This window comes from Myotis myotis, unplaced genomic scaffold, assembly GCF_014108235.1.
Source record: "Myotis myotis isolate mMyoMyo1 unplaced genomic scaffold, mMyoMyo1.p scaffold_m19_p_14, whole genome shotgun sequence".
Lineage (NCBI taxonomy): Eukaryota > Metazoa > Chordata > Mammalia > Chiroptera > Vespertilionidae > Myotis > Myotis myotis.
In genome coordinates this window covers 743904-757583 of record NW_023416318.1, presented here as the reverse complement: position 1 = coordinate 757583, position 13680 = coordinate 743904, and the positions used below count along the sequence as shown (strand labels likewise).

The 13680-nt window shown below is 46.8% G+C and overlaps 2 protein-coding genes and 1 non-coding gene across 17 annotated transcripts in view; 2 read left to right on the top strand and 1 right to left on the bottom strand.

Annotated features, from left to right (window-relative positions):
- Positions 1–6809, top strand: part of PTCD3 (pentatricopeptide repeat domain 3) — a 31915-nt gene extending 25106 nt beyond the window's left edge. The window contains exons 16-24 of one of the 6 annotated variants that reach the window (XM_036333922.1): positions 15–43; positions 1112–1218; positions 2101–2179; positions 2274–2364; positions 3257–3342; positions 3785–3933; positions 5192–5233; positions 5663–5821; positions 6115–6809. In XM_036333922.1, the coding sequence (XP_036189815.1) occupies positions 15–43; positions 1112–1218; positions 2101–2179; positions 2274–2364; positions 3257–3342; positions 3785–3933; positions 5192–5233; positions 5663–5821; positions 6115–6199 (827 nt within the window). In that variant the 3' untranslated portion in view covers positions 6200–6809. Of the gene's footprint in view, positions 1–14; positions 44–1111; positions 1219–2100; positions 2180–2273; positions 2365–3256; positions 3343–3755; positions 3934–5191; positions 5234–5662; positions 5822–6114 lie in introns of those variants that run through there. The other 5 variants (XM_036333924.1, XM_036333923.1, XM_036333925.1 and 2 more) reach the window with 5 other exon arrangements.
- On the top strand, positions 4721–4855 carry LOC118669569. The gene has a single exon (XR_004972033.1). It is a non-coding gene; the product is annotated as a small nucleolar RNA SNORD94 (small nucleolar RNA).
- A 2764-nt stretch (positions 6810–9573) lies between the features above and the next one.
- IMMT (inner membrane mitochondrial protein) overlaps positions 9574–13680 on the bottom strand; it is a 52727-nt gene continuing 48620 nt past the window's right edge. For all 10 annotated transcript variants that reach the window (XM_036333910.1, XM_036333905.1, XM_036333906.1 and 7 more), the window contains 3 exons: positions 12870–13001; positions 11411–11540; positions 9574–10500 (listed from right to left, as the gene is read on the bottom strand). In XM_036333910.1, the coding sequence (XP_036189803.1) occupies positions 9887–10500; positions 11411–11540; positions 12870–13001 (876 nt within the window). In that variant the 3' untranslated portion in view covers positions 9574–9886. The remainder of the gene's footprint in view (positions 10501–11410; positions 11541–12869; positions 13002–13680) is intronic.

Sequence of the window (13680 nt, the reverse complement as noted above, 5' to 3'; positions counted from 1 at the left end):
ATTTTGATTTTCAGATATGTTTTTTCAGTCAGCCATGAAAGTTGTAAGTACCATTTGTTGTTTAACTGTTGTTTAACTTTTTCTTTTAATCCATTCCCTAAATTCATCTGTGATTGGCGTGGGTGGAGGAGGCCTCTACCTGATTCTTTTGCTTCCTGACTTGATGTCTATTTAAAAAAAAATGTTTTTATTCATTTCAGAGAGAAATGGGGAGGGAAAAAGGAATAGAAACATCAATAATAAGCGAGAATCATTGACCAGCTGCCTCCTGTATGCCCCCTACTGGAGATCGAGCCCACAACCCAGACATGTGCCCTTGACTAGAATCGAACCATGACCTCCTGGTTCATGGGTCAACGCTCTACTGTTAAGCCACACCTGCTAGGCCTGTTGATGTCTTTGGCTCTTCTTTTTCTAAAATCTGTACTAAATCACATTATATCTCTACCCTTTGTTTATTGTATTCTTATTTTTTGTCTTTTTTCATACCTTCATTCAGATAAGGTTTTAGAGTATTTCATATTTGCCTGTGGTAACATCTTACGTTGATGCTGGTTGTTATTAAATCATTTTTTCATTTTATCCTGCTAATACAGGAAAAAGTTCAGGCAGCTTCAGAATCAGTAGCATGTCCTGTTCCCTGAGGAGCATTGCTTCACAGTTTAGTATGTCCTTCCAGGTTTTCCTCCATATGCAGAGAGCACACACGGGCACATTTCCATGGTGCTGTGTTTGTTCATAGGAGGGAAGGACCAGTTTACTTAACTCTCCTGTGCTGGGTTTACAGTCATTTCATGGGTTTTTGCTTGTACACTGTTGCTGACTAAGCACCCCATCTGTCACTCATGGGACCTAGTGTTTTCATAGCATTGATTTCTAAAGATACAGTTACTAGGTCAAAATCATTTTGCTTTAAATTTTATAGAACTTGGGGGTTGGTTTAGGGATCCCCTTCCCCCAATTTCTTTTATCTCATTTGTTGTCAACCAGTAATATGTTGAATCAGCATAAATGTTCCCACGAGTAACTATACTTTTTTTTATATATAATGAGCGGATGTTTGGCTGCTAACAATCTCTAAGAGTGATGCTTATTACCTACAAATTTTCAGTGCTCCTTTCTCAAAGATCTAGAACTTGCTTACCAAGTACATGGCCTTTTAAACACTGGAGACAACCGGAAATTCATTGGACCCGATCATCGACGAAACTTCTATTAGTAAGTGTGTTGATCTGCATCCTTTGGCATTGATGGAGCACCTTCGTGCAACCTTTAGGTGAACCTGCGAGTGGAAGGCTGGTGGTGGCCCTCCCTGTACATCTCTGATTTCAGGCAGCACAGCCCTTCTCAACAGTACATGTTGGTGTAGCACTGGGAAGTTTAAACAGTGGTAAAGCTGGTTTGCCGCACTGAGTTCCTTTGTAACATTAAACACATTCTTTTTCCCGTATGTATGCCCTCCTAGTTTATATTTTTTTAACTTATAGCAGTGAAGGTCCCTAAAGATTTCATCAGTCTTTTTTTTCCGTCAACCTCACCCGAGGATATTTTTATTGATTTGAGAGAGGGAGAAAAACATTGATCTGAAAGAAACATCGATCAGTTATCTGCCATAGTGTCCCAGCTGGGAATCGAACCCACAGCCTTTTGGTGTATGGGATAACGCTCCAACTAACTGAGCCACCAGGGCAGGGCACAATGAGAGTTCTTAAATGGATTTTCTTCTAGACAGATAAAAACAAGAACTTAAGGAATTAGCTTGTTGCTAGGTGTGTGATGATTGTCTTCTGTATGCCCAAATCCACTCTTCACACTGAATCTTCAAAGTGAATATGATTCTGTCTACTCCCTATGGGCCTCAGAGTATGAGAGGAGGCCATCGTAAAGGGCCAGAGGGGGTCAGAGGTACTCATTGGGAAGGCCGGACAGCACCGTCAGCACCTCCTGGTTTAGCGTGGGCCCATGTTACTTGAAGTTTTTTGTAATTTGTCAATTGTTTGTAAATTCTGTGTCACACATTCTCATACAACTATGCTGGAATTTAATCATTCCACTCTTGTTAGGGGTTTTAAACTAAACATACTTTCACCTTCATTGCAGTTCCAAGTTCTTCAATTTGCTGTGTCTCATGGAACAAATTGATGTCACCTTGCAGTGGTATAAGGACCTGGTACCTTCCGTAAGATGATTTCTTCTCATGCGTCATTTTATGTCTTTTTTGTCATCTTTGCTGATTCATATTTTTTGAATGTATGTGTATTTCTCCTCACCAGGTCTTCTTCCCCCATTCCCAGGCACTGATGGATCTGCTCCAAGCACTGGATGTGGCCAACAGGCTGGACATGGTTCCTCAGGTTTGGAAAGGTCCGTTCAGCTGTGTGTCCAGACCTGTCGCACGTCCTTGTCCTGCACTTTGATTAACAAACATGTTAACATTGTTAGGGATGGAAACTTCCATTTTGGACTAAATTGAACATATTAGTTGTTTTATTTCAAGATCACTTGCTTATGTTGCATATCAAATTGCATGAGTGAAAATATATTTTAAATGGCCTAAATTAGACAGGAAAAGGCTAGGCTTTATGTGCCTGTTGTGTGATACAACAAAGGGAAGATTAGAATCCATGCTAATTATGTAGCGCACCCTAAAAGTAAGTGCAGGTTTCAAACCCCAAGGGCTGTCCCTTGCTACTGTCTTTTCATCACTGGGTCGCTTGCTAGGCAGACAGTGATACTCAAGTTTCTAGGAAACAGCCCTGACTCTGTGTGTGGGAGAGAGGGGGTTGTGGGAGCAGGGAGCGGGTTGTGTATGAACTGGCTGAAGATGATGCTGATCATAAAGTAAGTTTTTTATCTGCCTCAAGTTTCCATGTCTGAGACATTGAGGCTATAGCCCTGCCCTCCTACTTCATAAGCCTGCACTAATGATTATAAAAGGTCACTGGCAATTCTCAAATGCTGTAAAATAGGATCTTTCCATTTAGAGCTGGTGCAGCTCAAGTGTAGTGTGCCTGCTATGGTAACACTATGCCGGGAGCACCTGGCTTTCGCTGCTCTTTTATCCATTGTTAACACAGATCAGCTGCGAGTTTTCTGCATTTCTTTCCTGAAATAAACCTGGAATAGATCATGTCAGCAGCTTAAATTTACCCACTGAAAGTAGGGATGACAGCTGACAGTAGGTAAAGGTCCGCTGGAGAGGACTGGCTGTACATGATGGTGATCACTTCCCACTGCGTTCCTTTTTTGTTTCAAGATAGTAAAGAATATGGTCACGCTTTCCGCAGCGACCTGAAAGAGGAGATTCTGATGCTGATGGCCAGGGATCCACAGCCAGCAGAGGTAGGTGTGTGCCCGTGTCATGTCAGCATTGGATGTGTGCTAGCAGTCTGTCCTCTGACACTGAGGGCCTGGAGGGGTGCCTTCCCTGGCTCCATCTGACATTCTGGTGCATCCTGCCATCCGCACCCAGGTGTGAATTACACACCATTTCTATAAGCCACTCTTGTTCCTGTCGTCCAGAGCCAGCAACGTGAAAGTGGCTTCTTCCTGTACGGGCAGTTAGCAGCTGGCATGAAAATGAATGTCTGTCTAGAACGAAGGCCCTGGCTTACCCCAGGGCCAGCGCTTTATTTTTTCCATGTTACTTGTGTGCTATGGATATGATGGGTTCAAATGGCCGGGTGCATTGCCCATTGCTCAGACACTGTTCTTGGTCCTGTGGAGTCTCTTGAACTTAGTTCTCATCAAACCAGTTAGCAGTTCTGACTGTGCAGCCTTCCAGCTCCAGGAGGCGTTCGCTGACTGTGCCGCGGACATCAAGTCTACTTTTGAAAGTCAGGATGCCAGGCAGATGGCCCCGCAATGGCCAGCCAGCGCTCTCAACTGCACAGCTGTCCTCTTCCTCCGGGCCGGGAGGACCCAGGACGCCTGGTGAGTCCAGTCCCACGCGTGTCAGCCAGCAGCACTGCACTTGCATCTCAGAGGACATTGACCCTGGTCAGGAGAGTCTCAGATGTGGCTGTATGATGTATCATTTATCAGGAGTCAAATGGGTTTTCTATGGGAACTTGCAGAAAAACTGAAAAGCAAACTTTTGGAAGAAGACTTCTCACTCTATGTGATAAAGAGAGGACAGGGGGTAATTTTCTTTCCATTATGACCTTTCTGTCTGGGTAAGTAAGTCACTTGTCTGTCCACTTCCATAGAGTAAAGTGACGAATGGATTGTATTTTTGAAAGTGTTTTGGGCATTTGGTTTATTCACGTATTTGAGCTGTGGGTGCTCGCCCACCACCCAGCTTAAAACGGACTGGGATTTCAGGACAGTGGTGTTTACCCGAATGTATTAAACATGCCTTGACCAGAGCCCGCCTTTGCTCTGTGCCACACTAATGTCAGTGTTTGTGCTTGGAGACCTTCTGCGGAGGAGTCAGCAGAAGAATCCTATGTAGGGGTCATCCTGGTTGGATGTGAATGTTAGTTATGAGAGTTAGTGAGGGGCATACTGTGTGCACTGCTTCAGCACATGAAAGGAACTTAATGTGAACGAATACTCAGTTGTCAGTTCAGATGGCTGTTCACCATCTCCAGGAAAACCCGGGGAAGGCCTGCTGCCTCCACGGTCTTAGGACCGTGGATCACATGACCTGCGATGCTGTTGGCCAGACACTGACACTCAAATCTGTACCCTCAGGCAGGTTGAGACACTTGCTATGAATCAGGCTGTGATGATTGGCGCAGGGGTACGGACCTCAGCTGAGTTATGGGAGCTGAGTGTACGTGTTTCTCCTCCGTCCTGCATGTGGCAGTGCGGTGGCGAGCACGTACATGAGACATGCCTCGATCTGAGCCTGCTCTTCATACGTCACTTTATAATACATGGACTCTTACTGGATGGCAAGAGAGGAACGAGGTCACACGCTAGTGCACCCTGTCTTCTAGCTGCCTAGAGACACACCCCAGCAGTTCTCTCCAGCAACATTCAGACTAACTGTGAAACTTGTCAGGTACACACATGAGGTTTGGAAGGAGGCCTTTGAAGCACCTGAATGGTGAACAGACAGGGCCGGAGCCATGGAGCTCACAGATGTGCGCCTGCAGAGCTTCCCCTGCAGGTGGAAGGACAGCTCATCGCAGGACTGCCTTCAGTCCCTCAGCCTTCATGGCCTTTCCCTTCTCCTCTCCAACAGGAAAATGCTGGGGCTGTTCAGGAAGCATAATAAGATCCCTCGGTAAGTTGAAGGTAACAGGCCTGCCTGCCTGCCTGCCTGCCTGCCTGGGTACGTCCTTAAATGGGCTCAACTTCCCGTGGGATGATTGGCATTTCTTCACTGGACCTCAGCCGCAGCAGTTGGGCGCTCTGCTGATAGGCAAGCAAATGGACGGTCGCTCTCACCCTCCAGGCAGGCGCGGGTTTATTGCCGGTGATCAGTGGTCACAGCACTGGGGCTACACTGACCAGACCCTAGGAAGGGCACAGCGAGCCTGTTCGTTTTCTCTTTGGCCTGTTAGCATGAGACTTCATGCAACTCTGCCTCCAAAGCTCTAGTTGAGGATTTTCTGATTGTACTTTCTAAGATGCTAGATTCTGCACATACATCTGTGAGTGGGGTGTTTAGGCTTCAGTTGCGGAATGTTGACATCCTGCCTTTGCTTTGCAGAAGCGAGCTGCTGAATGAGTTTATGGACAGTGCGAAAGCATCCAACAGCCCTGCCCAGGCCATTGAGATAGTGCAGCTGGCGAGTGCCTTCAGCTTGCCTGTTTGTGAGGGCCTCACCCAGAGAGTGATGGCTGACTTTGCACTCAGCCAGGAGCAAAAGTAAGTGGCTACTGTGTTGTTCCCATGAGGGAAAATTATCGGAATGGAGCCGACCGTTCAAATGGTCAAATTTGAATCTGCCCGTTCAAATGTGTATAGCTCTCTACCCTCTTGGTTTCCTTTCTTTGCAAAGTGTCAGCAAGCGATTTAACAATAGTTTCAGTGTTGTACGGGTTAGGGGGACCTGTAGATTTGGCTGTAGGACCCTTTTCCTTTGCTAATACCGTTTAGTGAAGCAGCAGAATTCCCGGCCCCAAGACTGAGCTGCAGTGTAACTCGTTTATTTTTTACAGGGAAGCCCTGGGACACCTGCCTGCCTGTGACAGCGATAGTGACAGCAGCAGTGACAGCGACAGTGACATCAGTGGAGGCAAATAAAAGTGGGCCAGTCAGGAAGCTGTGGCCTAGCATGGGATGTCAACATTTAACCAGGATATGAAATAAACCAGGATATAGGTTTGGTGAACTTTGAAATACAGTTGCTACAACACTAACCTATTTGAAGGTTATAGTCCTCATTTGATACCATTCAAGGTTATGGTTTAAACAGAAGCAGCAGCAGTGCTACCATTTTCAGTTCTTTGGATCCACATTGTGAGGTGCATAGTTCCTGATCGCAGCATCTCTGCACCCCTGTGGGGCCTGCCTGCCGACCTCACACTGCTTCATTGGTGTGGTTCATTTGCCTGTTCTGAACTTGAGCTTCTGTCAGCTGATGCTGTGACTCTGGTATTTCCTTATATTAGAGGTGTCTAAAGGAGGTCTGCCTACAATTACATCACTTTTGCTACTAGGTTAATAATATCCCAATTTCAGGGATATTTATGTGAGGGGAACTGTACATCTTAGAATTGATTAAATGACAATGGCAAGAGTTTAGGCTGCACAGCTGGGAAAATGAAGGCTGTAAATAAATAACCAATGTCCATGTGTATATGTTTCCATCATCCTATCCTATCTAATAAAGAGAAACATGGTAATTAACGTATGACCGCTACCCTTCCCATTGGCTAATCAGGGTGATATGCAAATTAACTGCCAGCCAAGATGGCGGCAGGCAGCTTGAAACTAACATGAGGCTTGTTTGCTTCAGTGACGAGGAAACCAACGTTCCCCACCTGCCTTCCCAGCCTCTGAGCCTGCAGTTTGAAACATTGTAACAAATATAGAAGCTAAACAAAACCCCAGAAACCTGCTTTCAGTGAGCTGGGATCTCAGAGCTGGAGTTACACATTGTTTCGATTATAGAACCGAAACAAACCAGATACCTGCTTTCAGCAGCAGAGGCCTAAGAGCTGGAGCCTCAGAGCTAAAGCTGGCCCAGAATAAAAGAAAAAAAGGAGCAATTGGGAGCTTCTGTCACCCGCCAGCCTCACCCCTCACCCTCAGCCCCTCACCCAGACAGGCCAGGCACCCCAGTGGGGCCCCCCACCCTGATCCAGGACACCCTTCAGGGCAAACCAGCCAGCCCCACCCGTGCACCAGGCCTCTATCCTATATAGTAAAAGGGTAATATGCCTCCCAGCACTGGGATCAGCGGAGCCGCGAGGCTTCCCGGCACTGGGATCAGCGTGACAGGGGGCAGCACCCAAACCCCCTGATCACCCTGCGGCTCTGTGTGTGACGGGGCGGGGCCACAACCTCCCTATCTGCCCTGCTCTGTTCGTGACAGGGGAAGGCGTCCCAACCCCCTGATCAGCCCTGCTCTGTGCCTGATAGGGGGGTGCTCCCCAAACCCCTGATTGCCCTGCAGCTCTGTGTGTGACAGGGTGCGGCGCCCCAACCCCCTCCCCCCTCCCACGGGCCCTGCTCTGTGTGTGATTGAGTAGAGCCATAACCTCCCCATCGGCCCTGCCCTGAGTGTGACAAGGTGTGGTGCCCCAACCCCCTGATCAGCCCTGCTGTGTGTGTGACGGGGCGGTGCCCCAACTCCCCTATCGGCCCTACTCTGTGAATGACAAGGGAGCTCCCCAACCCCCTGATCAGCCCTGCTCTATGACAGGGGGCAGCGCCCCAACCCCGATTGGCCCTGCTCTGTGCGTGACGGGGGGTGGTGCCGCAACCTCCCCATCGACCCTGCCTTGAGTGTGACAGGGGGCGGTGCCCCAACCCCCCAAGAAGCCCTACCCTGAGCGTGACTGAGGGTGGCATCGCAACCTCCCAATCCGCCCTGCTCTGTGCATCACAGGGGGCGGCGCCCCAACTCCCCAATCGGCCCTGCTCTGAGCCCGACCAGGGGCTGCATCTAGGGATTGGGCCTGCCCTCTGCCACCCGGGAGCAGGCCTAAGCCAGCAGGGCGTTATCTCCCGAGGGGTCCCAGACTGTGAGAGGGCACAGGCCGGGCTGAGGGACCCCTCTCCCCCCCGAGTGCACAAATTTTTGTGCACCGGGCCTCTAGTTGTTATATAAGCCTTTGCCAGTCTTCCCCAGGACGGGGCTGGCACAAGTGTGCCATCTCCCCCTTTCTCTCTCGTCCTCGTTTTGTCTGCGGGCACCTTAAGCTGTGCTGTAATCACAATGTGTAAAAGCGTTTGTCCTGCCCTAGCCAGTTTGGCTCAGTGAGTGGAGCGTCGGCCTGCAGACCGAAGGATCCCACATTCGATTCTGGTCAAGGGCACATGCCTGGGTTGTGGGCTCAGTCCATTTCATCATTGATGTTTCTCTCTGAAGTGAATGAATGAATGAGTGAATGGGCTTGTCCTGACAAGCAGATTGAAATGTCTTGACATGATTGTGTTGCTGTAATCAAGTTAGGCTCGCCTCTACTTCTAGCACCTCTTACCATCATAACTTTGAAATGTGGAAGCTGACATGAACTTGAGGCTTGAAGAAGTGTGCTTACCTTCACAAGGGATTCTCGCCTTCAGGCTGCTTTGCTCACCTGGCTCCCAGATGCACTGAGGCCCCACCCACCCCCACCCCCACCCCCGGAGTTCTCACAGGTGAGCACCTCATGCTTATCCTCCAGGACTGCTATTCATGGGCACTGCACTGTATTCCTGTCTGATCCCTTCCACCATCCTCACTAGGCAGGAGCCATTCCTGTCCTCAGAAATGTAAGCATTGGTTCGTGTTTTCTCCTAGAATGTCAGTTTAAGACATCTGATTGAGGGACAAGGGGGTGGGGGTTTCAGTAAGCTGCTTATGCATTCATGTGCATTGTGTCATTAGCTCCTTGACACATTAAAGCAAATGAGTGGAAGGACAGATGGGGCAGGTTAGCCTTTTGATCTTGCTTTGCAACTCCAAGAATCTGGCTACCTGGAAGTTTCTGCTGACTCAGCCCCTTTCCCTTTGGTTCTTAGGCAGTTACAAATGCCTCTCAGCCAAATACTAAGTGGTACACTGTGTGTGTTGGGTCCCAAAATAATATACAACTTTCCTGTGATACCAATCAAAAAAGTCTGGGATATGTACTACAGGATGTCCCCCAAAAATGTATACAGTTTGAACAATTATAAAGCGTTTATTAACATATGGTTCATTTTCAAAATTATCAGCTATTAAATATGCATACATTTTAGGGGGGCACCCTAAATTTCTAGTGCCTTTTAATCACTAGAACGATCTACCTCTAAATATATTTGGCATTTTGGCTTTTACATCACTCGGGTTTGACCAGCAGGAATGAGTTTACCGCCAAGAACCCTTGCATTTCGGAGCGTGCACAGGACTTCCTACCTCTGCTGTTGCTGCTTCCCAAAGAAATTTCTATACACAGAGGCTAGAAATGATACTTTTTGAAAAGAGATAAGCTACCAGTTTTCATCTGTTTTATTCAGTTTGCTCCAGGGGCAAAATCAGTAATAATAGGGATCACAAACATCATTTTGATTGGCTCACAGCCTGATCAGTAAAACCTGAAAAACAGAAAATGTTGCACAAGTTGCAAAGAAAGTACTCCTGGAGTTCACTGACATGATAGCAAGTGGAAATAATATAAATGCCACAGGTGTTAACATGTAGAACAGCATTTGTAACTGCCCCTTTCTAGACAATTCTGGGACCCTGCTGCTAACCCTTCATGTATTACTGTTGACTTCCTCTGACAAAACTTCTAGGCCTTACTCCTGCTGCACTCGAGTGGTTCCTATTCCTACAGCGCTGGCGTATGCTGTCAGGATGTCCACTATCTGTTTAGTTTCTAGAGTCATCCGGGCTTCCTTCAGCCAGTCCTGCGCCACTCGTCGGGACTCCCCTTTCAGTTGGTTGACAAACTTCGCCGCCAGCTCCAGGTCACCATGCTCAATGCAATAGGAGGCGTATGACAGTAACTTAAAAGTGTTTATATCCTCAGGGGAGAGCTCCACGGGTGGCTTCAGCTGCTGAGGCGGGAATAGGAGCAGGGACTGCAAGTAGGAGAGGAAGTATTGGTATAAGCTATTTCTGGTTTCGTCAATCATTGCTACCCTCCGGGCCAGCTTTTGGACAGCATAGAAACGGGCTCTAAGGGTCTCTTCACTGTACACCCCACGGGTCAGGGACTCGGGAGGGATCGCTGCGGTTAAAGCTTGGGCAAATTCACTATCAGAACAGGTGGCTTTGATGGCCTCGACAGCACTAGCCAGCGGGACCGTGGGCAGTTCTGCAGACGCCGTCTTCATGCTGTACTTGAGTGCCTCCACCGAGAGCCAGAGTTGGTGGGCTTTTCTGGCCTCCTCTTCGGCAGCTGCATGACCTAGAAAGAAAACAAAGGCAAAGAGAAACATTTTTCTTTCCACTCAACTAATATCCTCTTCATACATCCAGAGAAATGATGTGCCTTCAATAAGCTAAATCCACACATGGGAAGATGGGGCACAAAGCCTCCTCCAACCCACCCACCACTTATTTCTGAGTGTTCTTTCCTGGCTGGCCCCTTCAGGGGAGGCAACAAGCCACGACAATTTGGTGAGGACTTGGCCCTGGAGAAAACTGAGATACAAGTGCACAAGCACAACCTGGTCTCCTTTCTGTGACATCCAGGACAGTGCTGACATCTAATTCAGATGTTTATCTGTAAAAATGTGTGAGAAGGAAACATTTAAATTAGGCTAAGACTTATGCTAAGGCCACCAAAAGCCTCCCAAAAAGGGATGGAAGACTTCAAATATACTTAATGGACTATTCTTCTGACAAAAAACTTCCATAACACCCCAAAGAAACCCGTTTACCAACATCTTCATTGTGAAGATTTCCTTTTCAATGTGGTATGTGGAGGCCTCAGCATAACCACTGTCCATTTGGTGGGTGGAAGCAGCACATCACCACGACCAGAGACACTAACTGGGCTGGAGGCAGTCAGCACAGCCTAGAGACAAGCACGTGACCACACTGACCTTTTTCTCCATCAGGACACGTGACATAACCAAAGCCTGTTGGGTAAACTGCCTCGTAAATGGTGAGCTCATGTCTGTCAACTTACTTAGGTTTAATTTTTAGATTCTTTTAAATTTCCTCTCAGTTTACTCTACGTTCCAAATTTACCAAATCGGGCTTATTTTCTAACAAATGAATAAAGTTTGTTACAGTGAATTCATCTGTATGCCCTCATGTTGATACACACATTCCACTATCCTCATAATGATCTAAGAGGCCCAAAGACTCACTCTGAACGGCCTGTTCGATTCCTCTCAGTCTGGCATAGGCAGTGTTTATATCCAGAGTAAAGTTGTCAACTTGCTCCTGACTGAGCCGACGGAACTCTAATTCTTGTTCGGCAAGTTTTTCCGACAGGTCCTGAAGTAAAACAAACAGCGTACAGAAGCATTGGGTTAGGTTAGGGTCAGTGCACGCCACTCACTGGGACACTAAAGTCTTCCAGCAACTGCTTATCTCCAAAAGCAAAGAGAGCCTTTCAAGTATCAACATAGTTGTCATGAAAACGCCTACATTATGTATTTGAACTTTATACAAATTTACTAGTGGAAGCTAACATTAGAGGAGGCAGACTAGCAGAAGAAAGAGGCTATGAAAATGAGAAAATAGAAAGTAATTGTACTGCCACACAAATATAATAAATTGTATTCAATATCCTCTATATTATAAAGGACTTGTGGAGTAGAAACTAATTATGATTAAAGGTATCCTAGTGATTTCCAAATTTAACCTTTCTGGGAGGTTTCCTAAGAACTGCCACACAATCACAGGGGTTGATGGGGATGAAGCAGTGTCAATTCCCCCAGGGTCCTACTTACTTTCTAAAAATAAGTATCACAACCAGATGTCCCTTTTGTCTGACGACTGGTTCTGCCTGATGGTCTGCCTTGAGCACCACTGCATCCTAGCATATAGCAGGCACTGCCTGGCACGGGGCTGGCACTCATAAATATTTAGGCACTGGCTGAATGGATTCATTGTCAAGTACTAGTAACTGCATTCATAAAGCCTCATGTACTAACCCTCCTTAAAGCTTTGAAGGTTCCAAATGACAGGACAGATATAAAACACATGTGATTAATAACATAAAGGTATACCTTTATGTAAAAAGGAGCAGCTGTGCAATATACAAAAGCCCCACTCCAAGGGTAGGTACCATCAGCAATCCTCCCATCTTCCATATCCCCAGAGGGAATGCCATTCAAAGCACGTTAAAAGGAAAGGAGAGCCCCAGCCAGGTGGCTCAGTTGGTTGTCGTGTTGTGCCATACACCAAAAGGCTGCGGGTTAAATCCTATCAGGAGGCAACCGACTGATGTTTCTCTCTCGACCACTAGCTTCCTCTCTCAAATCAATAAACATATCCTCAGGTGAGGATTAAAAATATATAAATGGTCCAGCCGGTGTGGGTCAGTGGTTGAGTGTCAGCCTATGAACCAGGAGGTCACAGTTCAATTCCCTGTCAGGGCACATGCCTGGGTTGCGGGCTCGATCCCCGGTAGGGGGCATGTAGGAGGCAGCCAATCAATGTTCTCGCTCATCATTGATGTTTCTCTCTCTCCCCCTTCTCCCTTCCTTTCTGAAATCAATAAAATTATATTTAAAATATATACATACATAAGTAAATAAAGGAGAGATCGCTATGAACGGCAAGGGGAAGGGGAGTCAATGTTTTACAAGAGGTCCTCACCTGTTCAAATTCTTGTTTCAGTTCCTGTTCCTGCACCTTGAGCACATCTTGTAAGTGATCAGTGTGGGCAGCAGTCTGTCGGCGGAGCTGGGTTCTCATTTCATTCTCCATGGCATCTCTGACTTCCTCTACCTGCGAAACCAAACTAATGATTAGTCCCCAGTTCTCCACTTATGCTCTTAGGAGAAGAGAAGACTAGTCACCATGGTGACAGAACCTCCATGTCCTGGTCCCCTGTGATGTGCCACACAAGCCTACACATCTTTACTTCTATTTCTTCTCTGAGTCAGAAAGCTGAACGTTGAAAGGCACCTCAAACAAGGTCACACAGTTGTGGCAGAAATCTAATTTCAAACAATAGTTTCTCTGGCTCCAAGTTTGTGTTTCTTCCATATCACTAGGCTGCCTCCTATACAAAGCAAACTGTCATTTCCCGAATCACACCCCCACCTTGAGAATGAACAAACCCCAGGTCATAGGGAAAAAGTCACTACGGAGACTTGGGATCAAACACAGCCTCACCACAACCATGTGTGTGACCCTAGCGAAATGATGTATCTTCTCAAGTCTTCACTTTCTCATCTGTGAATAACAATGCCCACTGTGAAAAACTGGTAAGAAAGTATCTGGCAGTTGCTGAACATGCTTTTAAACAAAGAAAACTGCTCTGAAAGTGCTTATTTTCTATTACTTTAGATTCAGTGTGGGCCAAATCAAACCAAACTATGAAAAGCCTTGTCTAATAATTAGCCCTGTGTCATATTACAAGTTATTTAATGCTGATTACCTACAATTCATTAACTGGCTTCTT